The sequence below is a fragment of the Calypte anna genome, chromosome 7 (assembly GCF_003957555.1).
Source record: "Calypte anna isolate BGI_N300 chromosome 7, bCalAnn1_v1.p, whole genome shotgun sequence".
Classification (NCBI taxonomy): Eukaryota; Metazoa; Chordata; class Aves; order Apodiformes; family Trochilidae; genus Calypte; species Calypte anna.
In genome coordinates this window covers 6,202,114-6,221,376 of record NC_044253.1, presented here as the reverse complement: position 1 = coordinate 6,221,376, position 19,263 = coordinate 6,202,114, and the positions used below count along the sequence as shown (strand labels likewise).

Below are 19,263 nucleotides of genomic sequence, written 5' to 3'. Positions count from 1 at the left end.
ATTTTTCATTTGCTTAGTCTTCCAATCTATTTATTTTTGTATTAAAATCTGTCTATTTAGAAGGGGAGCCTCTGTTTTCCTGAATCCCTATATATCAGTTATTCAGAAGGTTAAGTCTGCTGAAATCTTTCATTATTTTCTTGTAAAATTCCATCTTGAGGTTACTGGAAATGGAAAACTTTCACTCAGGTATTGCTTTCAGAAATGCATTGATATGCTTTCATTTCTTTCTTACCCGAGAGGTGACCTAATTAAGACATTCCTGCCTTGGTCCAAGTGAAGTTAGATTTATTTTTTTTTAGAACTTCAGGAGGATTTCTATACTGTTAACATGGGTAGAGAGTATTTGGAGGCATCTCATCTTTGAAGTTCTTTGTAATATTCTTGCATTCTGAGGCTCTTGCATGTTGACAAAGCTTGCAGGGAACACTTGCTGGATGTGTGAACTGCTCTGTCATTCAGGTTTCTGTATTTCTGGGTAAGCCAATGTGGAGCTGTTCTGTCCAAGGAATCCACATCTCTATTCAGTTGTGTTGCTTTCCCTAATTTAGACTGAACTTTAATGTCATTAGCTTTAAACAGATAATTCTGTTTTTTCTTCAAGTATCTCATTGAATGTTAACACATTTAAATTTATGATTCTTAATTCTCACAGAGAGGTGGTAACCTGACACTTCAAGTTTATCATTTTTGCTTTTGATATGCAGAGATGGAAGCAGCAAATCTACATGTCTGAAATTCTGTTGCTTTTAAGAAGGAGACAAATTTTACACAAAAAGTAGCATAGAATATACAACCCATGGTACACCCCCAGTCTGCCCTGTTCATTTGGCTCTGGATACTGCCTGATCCCTGTCTGGATGTCCCATGTCTGGAACAAACTGTAGATAAAGTGGTGGCTACCCTTCTATCTACCTCTTTTAAATGTGAGAGCAGAAATAGAAATCCTCAACTTATTTTCAAAACCAGACAGTGCTAACACAGGAAATATATTTTTTACCCAAAAAAGTGGGCTTTTTTGGCTTGAGATAAGATTTTTTTGACTGTTTATTTTATAAATTCTAATCTGAAATTTCTTCTCCCCCAGTAAGCTTTCCCCACAATGTATTTTAATTATTCTGAGTGAACATCATTAGCCCACAGTCCTCCGTGTACCAACAAAAAGACATCTGGTAAAAATATGAAAACATGCAATGATCAGCTTATAAAATCTCTCCCTTTCTTTGGCAATACAGCTGTCCTCTCAGTCACAATAAGTCAGTCCAATAAGATGATAATTACAGTTCCTTTTAGAACAGGGAATGGTGTCTCTGCTTATGTTCAGTTAACAAACATATGTGGTTCCTACATTTAATCTTCTTCCTCATGAATTTTTTAACTTCTCTCCTGAAGGCCAGGGAGCATCATTGTCTTTTCTAATTAAATATTGCTTTTTGGATTTATCTAGAGATTGTAACTCTTCATCTGTAGTCTGGGGGGTGGCATCCTTCATGAAGTTCTTCAGAAGCATCTCCTCCCTTCACAGAACTACTTACCCCTGCCCTGAGGGGCTGGGATTGCTGTTCTCTCCATATTTTCTGTAGCTCACTAACTAGGAATCTGTCTGCCCTGTCATCCTTGTGTAAAATTTGTGCTTTATTCCTCTTGACATCTTTTCTTTTTTACTCGTTTGAATGAGATCTAATTTACCTCTCACTTTCAGATTTTTCTTATAATGTTTTTTTTTTTTTTTGGAGCCTGTCTGCTTAAGTTTTAATTATAGGACTGAACAGGCCTTTGTGAAATGCTGTTCTTCATTGAATCATCATTATTGTTTACCCAGCATAGTAAAATTGGCTAATAAAATGTATCTTTTATTACCATCTCACCAGCAAATTATTGCAGCTTCCTATTTTTTTTTTATTCTTTGTTACTTTCCATCTGAAAATCCACATTAAATTCTTACACCTGTAGCAGGTTTTGAAGGTTTTGTATAGTGCTTTTTTGCTTAATGAGTGTCTCCATCATATTTGGCTCCATGTTTTTATTTTTATTTGATTTTGAATTTCAGCAGCAGGTACATGAGGTGCCTTCATTATTCTTAGATGCCTTTTAGTGCTGCCTTGCAAAACTATTTCTTATAGAAATCTTTATTGCTTTTAAACTCCTCTTTCCTTTGAGAGATTTTCAACAGTCACCCTTTGGTAGACATAATTTCTTGACTTATTCCACTGTTGTTCACCAGCCTATATCTTTTAGTCTGCTTTCAATTTAGTATGTACTCAAGTACCTTTTAATTTCTAAGGGCTACTTTCTGATCCATCCCTGTGTGTATTCCCTTATGGATTTTTTTATCTTACAAGCAATTATACTGACAGAATCCCAGAATGATCTGGAAGTGAAAGTGTCCCCCTGCATTTCCATCTAAGCCCTGCTTACACGTGTCTCAAAATGATAATTTTATGGCCTTTTTCCTTTCCTGTTTTCCACACTGCTTTTAATAGACAGAGACACCTAATCCTTTCTTATCTGATGAGTAAACTTCCCAGTCTGTTCTTAATTCCCATGTGGTAGATGTTTTGGCACAGTATTTGATTTTCCAGAAATTACTGCCTTTTTGGAGTTGCATAGAGACAAATCTGAGGACTCCTTTTATTCATATCTTGTATTATTCTATATTTGTTCTCATTCTTTTCTTTCTGCCTTTTTGTCTTATTTAGCTCTAAAAAATGTGGTTTTTGCCTTCTCTGCTCTGTATTCTCAGTTTCCTAATGGGGGTGCCACACTTTTTTCTCCTGCAAGTTCTTTGTTCTGCTCTGAATCATGATCTTCCCCTGCGTGTCTTCTGGGGGATTAATGTTTCAAACTGGTACATGCAGCATCTGCTCAATAAACCAGGGAAGTAGCTCATTGGAAGAGAAAAACCCCATCAAAGAGTCCTATTTGAAGGTGCCATCATCCCCTTGGGTTCTGGATGTCCTGGGAGCCACCAGGTCTGACTCTTCCAAGAGAGTAAGTTGGTTGTGCAGGTTGTTATAGCTGTTATCACCCTGCATATTTACTGGGGAAAGACTGTGTTGATGGGGATAAGCTACCCACAGGAGCTGGCATGGGATATGTGCTGTTGGGATGGATATGAACCCTATATGGAGTAGGAGCCCTGCAATAATGAACACTGGGTTTTTTTGGTGTTGTTGGTTTTTTTTTCCCCTCTATCTATGCTGGTGAAGCTGCAGGAATGAGAGACTGATTTACTTGACAGAAGCTGGAATTTAGGGACTTTGATGTTTAAATCCTGTTGTCCTTGTCTGGTTCATGAAATTGAAAAGGAATAGCTTAGAATATATTAGCAAAGAGAAAACTTGATTTAGGGCTGGAGGAAGGAGAGAGCTGGTGGTCAGCAGTGGTGTGAAGAAATCTTTGTGTGACTGGTTCCTGGTACAACAGGATCATTCAGCCTCTGGCTTAGCTGACCTGACTCACAGAAACCTCGTTCTCAGGTGCAGACAAAGCCCCCTAGGAATCCCTCTCATCCCAAACTAGTTATTTATCATTGGGATGACCAAACTGGCTTGAAAAGATGAGAAATGCATCCCTGAAGTGTAAAATATATTCAGGCAAGCTTGCATCAGATTTATATTGCTGGGATGCCGAGTTATTGATCTGTAAGCTCACCAAATGCTGAGCAAAATTTATGAGATACAACTCACATAATGGAAAAATAAATATGTAACAGCTGGCTTCTTCAGGGGAAACCCTTTAGAAGCAAGAAAGGAAATAATTTTATTCAGATTTTTGCCGTGTCTGACAGTAGTGTTTAAATGTGTATTTAAAAAAAATGAGTTTGAATCCATTTGGGAAAAACATTTTCCCTAATGTCTTTTAGAGGTGTAATATTTTCAGTTCTTTCATATCTAGAAACTAATTAAAGTAAAGTGAAGAGGATAATGTATATGAAGACTTTGACAGTGAAAGAAATGCCTTCCTAAAAGGTGCCTTATAAAGTATATGCTTCTCTTTTGTCAACAAGCTATTTGATATGACCATGAAATATTTATCTCCTTATAATTACTTTTATTTATACAGCTGGTTCTGGTATACAGCAAATAATATGCTGCCCAGTCAGCTCACATGAGATTCTGTGTTTTAGTTCAGGGTTTTATCTTTTGAGAGATAAAATTTTAATTGCACTTGTATTTTTGTCATTATTTTCCATTTCACTGGAAATGGATTCATTTTATTTGAAATAGTTGGTTCTCTCTGAGTTGTTTTGTCCTGTTGTTGTTACAGGGATGGGGAGCTGCACTGTGTTCAAACAATGACCCTGAGCCAGATGAAAAAAGAAATGGATTTGTGTGGATAAGGCTACACCACAAACTGGGACACTGGGGAGGGATAAGGAAGCCAGTGGTGGCTGATGGAGATAAATGTTACATTAGGACAGCTCTGCATGGAGCTGCCTTCAGGGCCATGCCAGGAGTGCAGTAGCTTAGAATCTCACCAGTTTAGCTTTTGGCCACCTGTACAGCATCCCAGTATCATGGACACATCTGCTGTGGAGCCTTTCTCCTGGTATCAGAGCTCCTGCAGTGATGTGATGCTCACAGAACAGTTTCTTGCTCCCTGGTGCTGCTTCTTGTTGAATGAACACTCAGCTTGGGCAAGGGCAAAGTTCAGACCCTTGTGGGGTTTTCATGGAGTGTATCCCCACTTCTGTGTTTTCTCCCTGTTTTCCTTGTGGCTCCTCTCACCCTCTCTGGTGGTCTCTCTCCCTGACTTCCAGCATCTCGTGGTCTTTTCTGGACAACATTCTGGAACATCCTCTTTTTCCTTCTCATCGTTACATTCCTTGGCATCCCAGAATCCCTGTTGCCTACACTGTTTTTCCTGGACGTTCTCAATGTCACCTCTGATGCTCAGCTGTTTGCCAGTGGAAAACCTATGTTTACTCTGAACTTCTACCAGATCACAGATATAAAGAATACCTCAGGTTGGAGGAAACCCTTAAGGACCATAGAATCCACCTTGATCTGCAATTACTCTTGATAACCTCTACAAATTCTGTAGTGTAAAACCACAAAATCCCAGCTGGGGTCAGGATCCCATTGCACAGCAGAGGATATGGATGCAGGGAAATTTCTGTTCTTTGAAGTCCTAACAGTCTGTGTCACTTTAAGGAAATTGCAAGGAGCTTTATTGTTCTGAAATACATTAAACTGCTGTTGCTCTGGGCAATCTGCTATTAACCCTCTTTCATGCTGTGATTAGCCTTCTATTCATACTTTGTTTCTTGTCTATTAAATAGATTTTAATTGAAAAGAGGACTTCAACTTTGTGCCTTGTGGCTTCAAAACTAATTGATTCCTCTTAAAAGCATAAAGGCACCTTTTCCAGCAGGCACAGGGTGCATTAGGTTTTGTAATGGAGAGATGCCCTGGACTAGGGTTGGTGCCATTTCCAGGTTAGTTAAATTACATTCTCCACTTCTCCTTTGTCTAATCTTTTGTTTTTACCATAAAACAAGTCTTCCAAGTTGAAGCAAATAGTTACAAATGTTGTGCTAGGTTAATTCCCATTATGTTTTACACATGTAGGTGTTTTTATAACACAACTCAATCCTTTGTGATTTTCTTGGGTAATTTCCCTTCATATTGATCCAAGTGTCTTTGGTTTATAAATCCTGGCAGAGGCAGCAGAACTTTTACAAATATATGTCATCTTTTCCTGGTACCCTGGAAATCACGGATTTGGCTTAGTTTTGCCAAAATACATAGTAAAAATCTGGATTTATTGCCTTGAGAATGGAATATTAGCTAAAATATGGCTGGACCAGTAAGAAACAGCCCTGATATTCTTTGCATGTGTTCCAGCTATGTTAAAAATATTTAAAAATGTCTCATTTAGGTGTTTTTTTGTTCATTGTAAAAGGGAAATGAAGCTAAGGTCTGGGAAAAAAAAAAAAAAAAAGTATTATTTACCTCCTGATGATTTGAAAACCTAATTTTTAAAAGGAATCACTGCAAGCAAAATGCTGTTCTTTACATTTCTCCCTCTGTCTGGTCATCACTGCTTTTTAACACAGTGTTGGTATGTATGCCTGCAAGTGTGAGTCTGTGTGACTCACAGCTAATTTATTTATTGCCTTAAAATTATGTTGTGGAAGTAATCATATCAGAGCTGATTTCCTCTTCCACCCTTGCCCCAAATCACTACCACAGTAAAAATATATAGGGAAACAAGATACTTTAGAACCCAATTTATTATCTCCTGCTGGTAGCAATAACCTGAAAATAAGAGCAAAGAGTAAAATTCAAACTTGAGGCAGACACTGGTGCTGGGATCAGCTGTAGCTGCATTTATAAAGGAGAGATTCAATATAACAGCTATAGAAATGTGCAATGTTTCAGGGGCTGTCAGATTAGTGCTTGATTGCTTTTTCAAGTTTGTTCTATAGATTGGAGAGAGTACAGGATTTTAAAAGGTATGAACAAGCATAATAAATAAGTTTTTGAGTCAGAGATACTACCTCCCATCCAGCTCTTGCCTGGCTTCTGCCTTTTTCCTCCTTCTCAAAAAGTGGCCAGTATTTTTCTGAGGAAAATAATTACCAAACCTCCCTTTTAAAAAAGATAAATAGTTATCTAAATTCCATCACAGAGTCACTTAGCACAGTCCTAGCTGCCATGTTCATTTATCACAGGCATACCAGGAGGTTTTTCCTGAATGGGGCATCCCCAGCCAGACTGTCTGTTGCTCCAGCGTGTGGCAATTTGGGCATTTAAAAGATTAAAAATAAATCCCACCTTATGTTTCATTAAAAAAAATATCATGAAAGAATAGTAGTAGAAAATAACAGAAGCTTCAAGCTTTTAAACAAAGTTGATGGAAATCAAACTTGTTAAGCAAATGGCTAAAAGGATGAAACTTTTAGAGGACCTCTCTGGTCCAGTCACTCTGGCTCTTGTGCTGGAAATTGTAGCTCTTTATACCTTCCTGGTTTTGGAAAAGGATGGTATTGTATATGCATTTATTATTGCAGCTTGTTTCTTTTTATACTTGACTTATTCCTGAAGACTTTCACTGGAGGATTGTAGTCAGTATAGAATGAGTATAAGCTGGCACAGACTTAGAATATATCTGGATGTTAGATTAGAACAGTCTGTGTATTTTCTGGTCTACATTTCACAGAATATATAGAATTGCTCCAGGAAGTGATTAAACAAGCAGTCTTACTCCAGTGACAAGTAGGATGTTGGTCCTGAGAAGAGAGCTCCCAAAGGAAGAAGAGAGCTCCCAAAGGAAGAAGAGAGCTCCCAAAGGAAGAAGAGAGCTCCCAAAGGAAGAAGAGAGCTCCAAAGGAAGAAGAGAGCTCCAAAGGAAGAAGAGAGCTCCAAAGGAAGAAGAGAGCTCTCAAGGGAAGAAGAGAGCTCTCAAGGGAAGAAGAGAGCTCCCAAAGGGCATCACCAATGGAGGAAGAGGAGCAGGGGCAGGGAGAGGAAGGCAGGAATTTTCTCAAGAATAGAAAGAATTCTTCCATCAGTCTGGCGTGGCTGCCAGGCTCTGCCTACCAACAAAACTGCCCCTTTAATGTTTTGTAACCAATTTTCCCTTGTTTTTCTTTTATCCAAAATCAGTTCAAAGTACCCTTGGCACCACTGGTTGTAGCTGGTGAACTTTCAGGGCAGGAGAACCAACTTGTTTTATCTGGTGGCTTCCACATTTAAACAGTTAAATTTCAATGTAGAAACAACCTGAACATCAGAGGTGGAAAGAGCCACTGGTAATGACAGTGCCTTGAATTAGAGCAGAGTGGGACTGGGCTTTATTCCTGGATTTAACCATTTGCACTCATTTTTCTTTGATTTCTTCAAGTGAGCTCTCAAAAATGATACACTTGTGCAAAGCTTGATGCTGAAAGGCAGGTTAAGCCATGCATGAGACTTCGTGGTAAAATAAATACCCTTATCCTTAAAACTCTAATATTTATCTCATTCTGCCTGTCACTTCTCTTGCAAGGTCTCTAGAAAAGGTCTGTTTATGTTAGTGTTCAGGTGAATTGGATTTGTGCCATCGTGTTGTAATCTCTAAATGAACATGTCAAAGGCCTTGCAGTGTTTCAGAAATCATTCAAAAAATGGTCTTTTTCAGTAATATATTATCTTTCAGCTTAGAATTAAATCACATCTGTTGTTTAATCCTGTTATGCTGATAACATATGCACTGGTATTGCTCTGAAGTCTCAGGTCTGGGAAGTGCAAATCAAATTTTTTTTTAGATTTTGAGCACTGAAGTCTTGTATTTGAAAAAAAAAAAGTTTTTTTTCTTCAAATGATTCATTTTAAAGAAAATGTTAAAACTTCAGAAAAAAGAAAAGATTACTCATACACTGGGCATATTTTTATAATCCTTTTCAAGTCAATTCCATGCATGGAAGCAAAGGAAAATAGACATTAAAAATAAAAACGAGGATAAAGTAAATTCAGTAGCTATAAAAATTAATGAAGTCTTGGTAATACCATGTCAGAGTAAACTCAAACATGCCTTTGCCTTTTGAAAGACTGCTTTGATATTGATTTATCTGAAGAGACAGCCAAATTCAGCCTATAATATAATTAAAATGCAGTATCATATAATGACCCAGAAGATAGATTCAAGAGTCCCCTCTTTTCCTTCTTCTCCTTGCCCCAAATAAAAGGGAAAGAAAAATTAATTGAAACTAGTAATCTTGTACAATACATGAAAATACAAAGGGAATAATTTCCTGTCAGTATCAACTTGCCTGGTACCTGGCAGAGTTTGGGGTCAGCTCATCTCTTGGATGAAGAGGTTGGGAGATCCATGGAGGTGCCTTGGCCCAGAGGCAGGAGAGATGCTTTCTGCAGATGTCTGTGTAAAAGAAACAGAGTTCTGTTCAATTTTTATTGAAAGTGGATGAAGAAAATTCAGAAGTCTGGACCTTCTGACTGTAATCTAGAGGCGGTGGTGCTCCTGAAGAGGATGGGTTTAGGGAGATGCTCCCGTGCTCAGGCTTTGGCTGCTTGCCTCTGTTGCAGCAAAAGCTTTTTGGATTTCCTTTTTAGGTGTCTTTCTCTTTGGCACAGTGTAAAGAGGTCTCCTTGGCCATAAGTGCAAGGGATGAGATTCCAATTTGTTGCTCCAGCATTGTAGAAAATCAGCCTTGAATTTTTTAAAGTACCCATATACCATTAAGCATAATCTTAATCAGCCTGATGAATAGGGATGCTTTAGATAAAACTTTTAAGTGCCTTGCTTAACACAGGCTTAACTTTTTGCTCTGGGAGCTAAGACTCTAAAGCAGCACTGGATTTTGGTGCCTTCTGGAAAACAAATTCCAGCAGTAAACTCTGGACCTCACCCTCCTATTAAATTTTTTTTTTTTTTCCCCTCTTAGTTACCAGACCAGTTGATGGGAAGCTATGCCTGGGTCCTGCTCCCTCCAGCTCCCAGCTCTGTAACCTGCCGTGCCCCTCTGAGTGTGTGGTGTCCTCCTGGTCACCCTGGGGTCCCTGCCTTCACGAGAACTGCCTGGACCCCAACAGCAGAAGAGGTAATGGATGCTCTCATAGATTGCTTCTGGGGGGGGACCTGAAGAGGGTAGTGGAATATTATGATAAGGCTGCAAAAGCAGTGGTGTCAAATTCTTCATTGGGAGCTTAATATGTTGGGGTTTTTTGTTTTTTTGTTTTTTTGTTTTTTAATAATCTAAAATACGATGAAGCTCCACAGGAGTGGAATATGACCTCTAAAAGCATTTTGCAGTATTCTTGACAGAAGTAAAAAAAAAAACAATATTTTTTCAGCCTGACTGAGATCTTTTTATCCTGTGCTGAACTTGTAGGAAAGGATTGCTGAACTTGTAGGAAAGGATTGCTGAACTTGTAGGAGGATTTCTTGGGCTCCATAGTGCCAGGCTTTCCTTCTCTGAGCCCCCTCAGAAGTCCTGCTCCTTGGATTTGAGGGCAGTGCTGGGGGGAGGTGGGAAGGTGCCTCCCACAGCCCTGTCACCCTGGAGTTGGGCTGACCTGGGAGATTGTTCTCATTGTTCTGGGTTTGGGGTCAAATTCCTGGTAGGAAGAGTATGTCAATATCATTTAACTCCCTTGGATCTTCATCTACTGGGGTGCATGTTTGTTGCTGCAGCACTTGGTTCATCTCAGACCTGTTCCTAAGGCTCTGAGCTGGAAGGATGACTGATGGGGCTCATGTCAGGGAATGAATATTATTGTTTGGAAACCACATTTTTTGGAAAATAGCACAAATTCCTGAAGTGATTTGAGCTGATCACAGTTTTTCAATTTTTTTTTCCTTAAATATTGTTAAATGTCAAAACTTGTACATTTTTTTAATTTTTAAAAAAACATTTTTAAATTGTTTTGAGTTTCTCTTTGCTGGTTTGAGAATGCTGGAAATTTGGTCTATGATACAAATATATATTTTATTTTTGCTTGTCTCTTTTGTGGCCAAGGCATTTCCCTGTGACCCCCACTTATGCTCTATATTTGCTCCCTGTCTGAGACTGTTGTAGGAAAGACCACCACGGACTTTTTTTATTCCCTTTCTTAGAATTCTGTGCCATTTCCATAACAAAACATGCTGAAAGATACATGCATATTAGTTCTGCATTTTTTATAGCAACATGACTTTTGGTTTTGTGCAGAAGGAGGCAGATTATGTAATCAATTCTTTCATTATATCTGTAACCTTCTTCTTCCACTTTACATTTGAATCTTCCTGTTTAATAGGATGTCATTTTGAAGAGGTCTGATATGCATTATGTATCAGAAATCCTTACACCTTCATAAGGCAGAATACTAATTTCTTAGTAAACTGCTCTGCTGTTTCTCAAAACAAGCCTTTTTATTAGTGGGTTCCCAGGCAGAATAGGGATGTCTTTTATATCTTCAGTTCCTTAATGGCTTCTCTAATTTAATGGTGTTATCACATTAATATATGCATCAGAGGCAAATTCCTATATTTGTACATATGTATTTCTGTCTAATGCTGGTGAGAGGGAAAAAGAAATGTGGAAAATGTTGGTTGTTGGAATTTTTTACCAACTATGAGAGTTTGGATGCCTGGACTGTGGGCACCTACAGCTGAGTGCCATGCCAGTCAGTTCATTTTGTGAGTGTTGGTATTTGTTTGTCTTTATACCCCCCAAACTCCAGATTCCCTCTATTATCCTCTTGCTAACAGATTATTGCTACGAATATTTTTTTTTTAACTGTTGTCCAGATAATTCAGTTTCCCATTTTTCAGGTTTTAGAATGAGACACAGACAAGTGATTGTGGAGCCAGTGGGCACCCTGACAGATTGTCCTCATTTAACTGAATCCATTCCCTGTGAAGACCCAGTGTGTTTTGAGTGGATTGTTTCAGAAGGAATGTGTGTGACTCACCGTGGGAAGTGTGGACCTGGAACCCGCATGCTGCAAGCTGTATGCAAGAACAAGAAAGGTGGGTAACGGGATCCTCTTAAAAGCCCCATGATTTTCCATGCCCCCTTCCAAAATGACATTCTGCTGCAGAGCAATTGCCATGCTTTACAATAGCTCTTGACTGAATTTTTATGAAACTTTCAGACTTTTGAGTTGACTGTGATGCTCATGAGCACCTAATGCTGGTATTTCCTGAGATTTTGCCTGGAGCTTTCTATTCTGTTTTATCCCCAGGGACATGGCTCACTACTGCAGTTCCTGTGTTGTCACTGCTGGCCTTATCATGGCAAAAGGGAGATAGCAGGGGTCTGGGATTCTTTTATTTTCTTTTTTTTTTTTACATGTCTTGTATAAAGCAGAGCTGTCACTGAGGCCAGCAGCACTATGGGCACTCACAAAATAAATCCAGCCCCTAGGATTTCTTCTCTCCTCAGTTTTTAGCATGTGGTCTGGTTGTTTATCTCATTATGATATCTCTCATACCATGGGGATGCTTGGTTGTGCTGCCAAAATTCATACAAGAATTAGATGTAAAGGAAATGATGGTACTAAGTAATGCTTTACTTGGCAGCAGCTTGAGACCTGCAGTGTGTTTGGTTTACAAGTTGTTAATAATGAATCAGTACATTTTTATATGACTTTTACAAACAACCAGCAAGAGCTTATTTCTTGTGCATGGTTTGAACCTCAGCCAAGAGTTTCATTTCTTGATAAGGTCAATGTTGTCAGATCTTTAGATTCAATTACATGGAGCACAATTTTACAGTCCTTGGTCACAGTGAGACACTGCTATAATCTCAAAAGTGGCAAAATTGTGGAACTTTAGTCTGATATTATATCTGAAATGGAAAATTCTTTTGCATGATGCCGAAACCCATCACAGGAAACAATTTCAAGCTGGTAACAAGAGGGGTTAATTTACTAGTGCTTAAAAATAGTGTGTCATTTACAAGATGTTAGAATCTGACAGAATGAAATGGCTGAAGAGCACGGATTCTCCTTAAATACATTTAGAATCTGTGTGGTTTTCTTGTAATTTCGTGTAAATGGGACAAAAAAAAAAAAGAAAAATCTTCAACTGTTATAAAATGAGAATACAGTGAAGAGCAAAGAGCTGTCTCTGAATTTTGTCTGCGTTATCTCTTTGAATTTCTGATCATAGCTGTAGGTCTGGTCCAGCAGCCATGTGTGCAGATGGAAACCCGTATTGCTCAGGAGCACCCTGTACTTCACACCATTAAAGTTGTGCCAACATCCATTTTTATGCACCAACTTGGCACCTGGAAGGAAGGCAGATAACATGGCAGATGCTCATTGATCTCTGATCACACTGTGCTCCGTGGCTCTGATAGTTAAGGAGCCTTGCCTTTGAAGTGTCTCTTCTTCACTCCATTGTTCTAGAAACTATTGGGAGGCTCAGAGGACTCTTTTTTTCATTTCAATTACTCTGTGCATGTTCTGGTTGCAGAGGAAAAAAAAAGTGAGGACATTCTTCCCACCCCGCCAGCCTTAGGCAAAGATTGTCACTAGATAGGATCACTAGTTTGAACTGAGAAGGTTTCATGAGGCAGTATCCAGATCAGTAGGCAGATTAGAAGCACTGGTTAATGAGATTTTTAAGCTTTTCTGAATTTTTGATCCATTAAGATAGGGCTGGTGGACTCTGTAAATTAAAAGCTGGGAAAAAGAAGAAATGAATTTGTTGTGTTTTTTCCATCAGTCCAGTTACTGTGTTTATAAGCTCTTTTCTTTCTGTAATGTTCTCTTAACTAGATTCCCATTGCAATAAGTGGTCTATTTTCTTGGATAAAAGCTGGAATAAGCAGCAGAGTTGCATAAAGTCTTTTACCTGGAATAGCTGGTTAGTTGGTAGTGGAAAGCCAGTAGGGAGTCGTATGTGAGACATATCAATTACAGGTAAAGCAGCATAAGGCCTATGCTAATGCTTAGCATTATGCAGAAGTTCAAAATTCTGTGCAAGTAACTACCCTGCTGAAAGCATTTAGGGTAGCTGCATTATGTGCTGGTATTTTCATTTATGTAAGTATCTTTTTTATAGAATTCAACTCTGTATCCTAAAATCCAGTCATTTATCCAGTCATTCTGCCATCCGTGCCTGGCATTGTTGCTCAGTATTCCCACTGAATGCCAAGAGGAAAAAAAAAAAAAGGCTTTTTTGGGTCCCAGTAAATGACAAAACCCAATGCATCGTGATTGTAGCCACAGTTCATTTGGGCTTGGAGTCTGCTGACTTGGGTACTTTGGGTCTTCTGTGTATCCCTGCCTGCAAGATATCTTCATTTTCATATAAATGCCAGACTTCTTGGCATCATGCTCTCCTCCTCTCCACAGCTGTGTCAGCTCACTTCTTTTTAGAAGTTAGAAGCAGCTGATCCATCACTTCCCTTTGTGTCAGCCCTACTGCAGAAGAACTTGGCACCTTGCTCCTTGCCTGGTGCCTCTTTTCTCCTCTCTTTCCATCCACAGCATGGCTGAACCCATTTCCCTCACTACCCCAAGCTCTGGGGTGTAATGCTGGGTGGTTATGTACTACTCTCCATGTCTCAGAGACCTGAGGCCTTTTTCATGATGAGGTTGGTTTTTCCCTTACCAAAAATGACCTTTCATTACCTTCCCTGCACTGGGAAGCATCTGGCCATGTTTCTCCCTCCTCTCTCCCATGGCAGAGGACTCTGATGCTGCTGCCTAAACTTCCCTCCAGCAACTTGGAGCCTGGGGCTTCATTTTTGTCTTTATTATGTCTTGATAGTGAAGTTAACAAGGGGCTAATAAATCCTACTTCTGGTCTTCTCTGTGTCTTTCTCCCCTGCAAAGTCTCCTGCACTTCATGCCACCCCATGCTATGGGAAAACATTGGGAGAAACCTGTCTGGGAGGGGAGCCTGGAGCAGTGGCTAATGAACTTCTTTCTCCAGTTGAAACCCCATCTTGGGAGCCTCTTAGTAGTGTCATTTATTTCTGCTTTAAAAAGCCAGGTGAGGAGGTTTTGTGGTACTGACCCAGGTAACAAACTGGTGCTGGCCTGAGATGGAGCTGGAGCAGCTCAGGGCTGAGTCAAACACAGGTCTGACTCCAGTGTGCTGGGTTTCTCTGAAGACTTCCCTGCCAAAACAAGTTCTCTTTGTAAGAGCTTCTATGACTTTCAGTGATTTAGCACTCTTCTACTTCGTCTAGAGGTACAGAAATGTCTTTTTGTTTCTTAAATAGGTTAATGAAGGAGGTCCATAACGAAGGGGCCTCTGTAGGGCTCGTATGGCACAGCATTTTTTCATGGAGTAGCTGGAATCTGTAATTTGTGATTTGCAGCAGTTTGCACAGATGAGGAGGAATGGGAGGACTGTAATCATCTCATTACTTTGTCATTCTTAGATATCTGCCTGCTCCCACCTAGCAGTGTCTATAATCTCTGTTAATAAGTTATTGAACATCCATATGAGGCATGAGAGCAACTCTGGTCCCTATCCCTCCAGTGCACCTCTTTCATAGCATCAGAAAACAGGACTGTAATAAATGAAAAGAAATTAAAAAACATGTAGAAATGCAATGAAGTAATGCACAGAATGGGAAAAGATCTATACTGTCTGGTTCTTCTAAACAAAATTTCTAAGCAAAGTGTTTTTTCTTTGGCTACTGAAGGACAACAGATGCTTTTGGGGAAGTCTGTGAAGCCAAACGAAGAGTGCAGGAAAATATATTCAAGATAAGGTTATGTAACTGCATAATTTACTACATTAATCTATAATTCAGATCAAAGAATTTGTTTGAAAGTCTTTTTTTATATTCACAGACAGCCCAAGAATTATTTGTGATTTTTCTCAGAGTTGTTGATTTTGCTTGTTCAACAAGGAATTGAATAATCTCCTATTTGTTAGGTTTTCTTGATCAAATAGTTGCAAGTATTTGACATTTGAATTTAGGCAGTCTTGATTAGAACTGACAAATATTACTGTGCATTGACCAGATGAAAATAAGTCCATGAAAACTTTCCAGTTCACTTGCTCTCCTTAAATATTGATGCTCAGTTGACACAAAACCATGAATGTGGTCAAAACTTTCTGATTTTAAATGCTCTGACATTAGACAAAATATAATGCATTTCATTTTTCAAAGATGATGATCCAAATCATCTTTTGTGTGCTCTGCTTCTCACACCTCTGGGATAGGTACAGGCACTTTGAGTATGATGAGACAAAGGGAATTGAATGTTGGAGCTGTGTGGAGAAACCTGCAGATACAGCAGGACTTGGCAGAGGGTCAACAGGGAAAAGTTCAGCCCAAAGAGGACTTGTGCCTTTATAGGCAGTTTTCCAGTCTTTTGATTGAGATGCTAAGAAATGCAACTGTTTTCAACAGAAGAATATTGTTGGATGGGCTTGGGGAGCCCTCTTTATAGCTATTTTCCATCTCTATTTAGGTTGTATTTATAATAGAAAGATAGATTGAAACAAGACATATGTTGAACCAAACTGCTGTTTTTAGAAATGGTTATTACAGCCATGTAAGTTGTGAACAGGGCAGTTATTAGAGAGAGGAGTAAACCTGAGAACATATGTAAAAGGAACTACAGCAGTAAGGTAATGAAATAACAAGTATGACTCGTAAAAGCAACAATTAATTTCTCAAACATTTTATAGATGTTTCTGACAATGCTGTAAACTAAATCTCACCTGTTAGTAATGCTCTTGAATAGATTGTAGAGTGTTATTATTCAGAATCATACCCCCAAGTTGTCAATCCATTTAGTTGTAATTCCCATGTCATAATTTATTAATTTGCTTTTACTTGTTCTGATTCCTACCAGAAGAAATATTGGTAACAAAGACAATTTCTGTGTGATGGTGAGCAGAGTAGTGTCTCCATAATAAAAAATATGAAATAATTAGTACCCACAGGCTTCATTGTTTTAATTAGAAGTTATCAGATCAGCAACAAGGTTGAATTCAAAGGTTGTGTGATTTTGCTGGATTCAGGGTGTTTTACTCCTAGTTAACAAATATAATCATAGATCAAAAAGCTGCCTTTCTGTACTGTCAGCTTGGGTATCGGGGTTTCTTTGTTTTGTGGGAGTTAAAATTCTAACAGTGCCAAATAATCTCCAGGTTCCTTCTTCGTGTGGAGTTCATGCAGTGACAGGGAGATGGAGGTGACAAACCCAGAGCCCAGAAGAATGTTGTTGTCTCCCCTCTCCTGCATCACCCCAATAACTGTTCCTGGGACCTGTCACAGTGTCACCTCCTTCAGCAGGTTCTGTGCACCCTTCCCAGATGTGTTTGGTAAATGGATGATATCTGCTGGGTCCTGAGAGTCCTGGCTGCATGGGGGAAACCACCCTGCTATGGATAATCTGTTTATTTAGAAATAAACCATGCTGCCATCCCCTTGTCATAGCTGTGATGGTGACAAGTTGATCTTCAGTATTCTCCATGGAATAAGCTGCTGGCTACAAGCTCCAAGGGTTTATCCAAGCCATGGATCAGCACCCATGGCCTGAACCCAGGCTCACTGAGCAGAGCAGAAAAACTTGGTACTACTGCTCCTGCTGCTGTCCTGGCACTGCTGCTTAGGGATGTGGCAGCACAGGAGTTGTAGTTTTCTGTGCAGTCTCTCTGGGTCTAGGCAGTTGGTATCTAGAAGGTGGCACTTGCCAAGAAGACAAGAGGTTTTTGTTTTCTGAAAAAAAGTTAGCTGAAGAAGTACATGTTAGGATTGAAATAAACCTGTTCCCAAATTTCTCTTCCATCCGACAGCTTTATTTGTAAAACTGGACAATAATATTTCAGAGTCAGAATGTTTTCTTTCAGTATTTTTTTTTTTAGATTAGATAATGTTTGCCTTTTTAATAGATGAACTGGGCTAGGTCTTAAACAAAATTTAAAAAATCAAAATGTTTTTAAAAGAGGTTATTTATATAAAAGCAAAATACTCCTTTTAGATGAAGCAAACATTTTGCCTTATTTTGAATTTATTTTTTTCCTAAATACTTCCCTCACTCTCTTCAGTCTACTTAAAACAGCATTGCAGGTTTTTTTCTTCCTTTTCCTTTGAGTAGTTCTGTGTTGGGTATTTTTTTGTTTTGTTTTGTGTTTTTTTTTCCTTTTTTCTTTTTGATTCCTTTCCCAAATAGAAATCCATTGTTCACAGAGCTCTATTGACAGAGCAGACACTGAAATCCAGTTGGGATTGAAGCAGAGAGTAAAGGGAAGTAAGGTAATCAAAGCAGTGTTATTTTAAGACCAATATTATGTTCTGGCAGGTCTTGACAGTGAAGCTTTGCAGTTATAGAACTGAAGACACTTTGAGGGCAGCACATTAATAATTCCATGCTCAGGGACTTGTCCATACTTCAGTTCAATCAGAACCTGCCCTGTGGTCCACAGAGGCAGCTTGCAGTGTGTGCTCTGCTTGGACCACAGCATCACTGGAGGCTGGAGCATCCCAGGCAGCTGGGCTGGAAGCCTCCAGAAGGAAAGGGCTGCAAGTAGACATGATGTCTGGTTTTATTCCTGGCTGGGGGAATGAAGCTAGCAAATTTCTGAGAAGTTTTGTTTTGACATTTTAAATTTTTCTTGTAACGGATTAATTATACAAAATGAGTTTGCAGATTCTGTTTAGTTTCTCAGAGAAAAGATTTCCTGTGTCCAGTAAGTTTTAAACAAGTTATTTCTGACATATCAGAATAAGATCTTAAATCTCTATTGATGCCTTGTGTCCAGTGACACAGCACCATGTCTAATAATACATCTTGATTTTGTTTCCCCTGTAAGTGTAAGCTTGGATTGTGACTGTTCTTTCATTTAGAAGTGGAAATTTTCGGAAATTAAAAGAAGCAGTTTTGTTTGTAAAATTAAAATACCTGTTTTCAAGTTAACATGGGAATGCATCTGTCTTTCACCTGAGCGTAATACAGGCAGTAACAAAAATTGATTTTTCTTCAATGATGCCTTCTCCCAGATCTGCCTCTGTCCAGAGACTTAGTGAGAGGGGTGGGTGGAGAGTGTAATTCTGAAGCTACACAGTCAGGAAGAGAACAAATGTTGAGCTAAAAGTTAAATAGCTCAGTCGAGGTATTAGGAATTGTTTTGTCTTGTCTTCTTAAATCATTGAGGTTCAAAAAGAGAAACTTGCTTTGGTAAGTTTGTGTGCTGTCAGCATCTGCCAGACAGAACTTGCAATGGGGGTTTGGCTTGAGAAGGACGTGATTAATACATGTACATTATGGACCATTGATGTACATATAAACTGGAGGTGAGACAGCTTTACAGCTGTAACATTTGGCATTTTTTTATAGGGAACTGTAAAATCACCCTGGTGCTTGACACATTTTCACATTCTGGCACGAGCTCTTCTAAGCCTGCAGGTCTGATTACTGCTGTGGGGCTCATACCTGCTCTTAGTTCATGAGTGTACCCCACCACACCCCATCATGAGAGCTGTTGATTCCAGGCTTTCCTGACTGGTAGAAACACAAATCCTGAAAGGCAGCATGCAGAGCCTTTTAGCAATTAGGTGAGATCCATACTTCTAATTTTGCAGCTGTGGAAGGAGCACCTTGCAAGCCCAGTAGCAAGGCTGATGAATATTATGAGCATCTCAGGAATCCAGTGTGGGGTTTGCTCAATAGATTTGAGACCTATTCTTTTTTTCTTTGTAATCATGAAGATTGATGTGGTTATTGAGCAGCCTGTCTGGTAGGAGCCAGGTGGAGCTGATGAAGTTACCTTCATCAAGCCAGGAGCTGGTACCAGGCCAAATGTTTGATGTTTCCTACTGGAAACATTTACAAAGACAAAATACAGATTGTGACC

The 19,263-nt window shown here is 39.2% G+C and overlaps 1 protein-coding gene across 1 annotated transcript in view; it reads left to right on the top strand.

Moving 5' to 3' along the window:
• Positions 1-19,263, top strand: part of THSD7B (thrombospondin type 1 domain containing 7B) — a 271,583-nt gene that overhangs the window by 70,659 nt on the left and 181,661 nt on the right. Inside the window, exons 5-6 of the mRNA XM_030454359.1 lie at positions 9,392-9,547; positions 11,260-11,457. Coding sequence (XP_030310219.1) covers positions 9,392-9,547; positions 11,260-11,457 — 354 coding nt within the window. The remainder of the gene's footprint in view (positions 1-9,391; positions 9,548-11,259; positions 11,458-19,263) is intronic.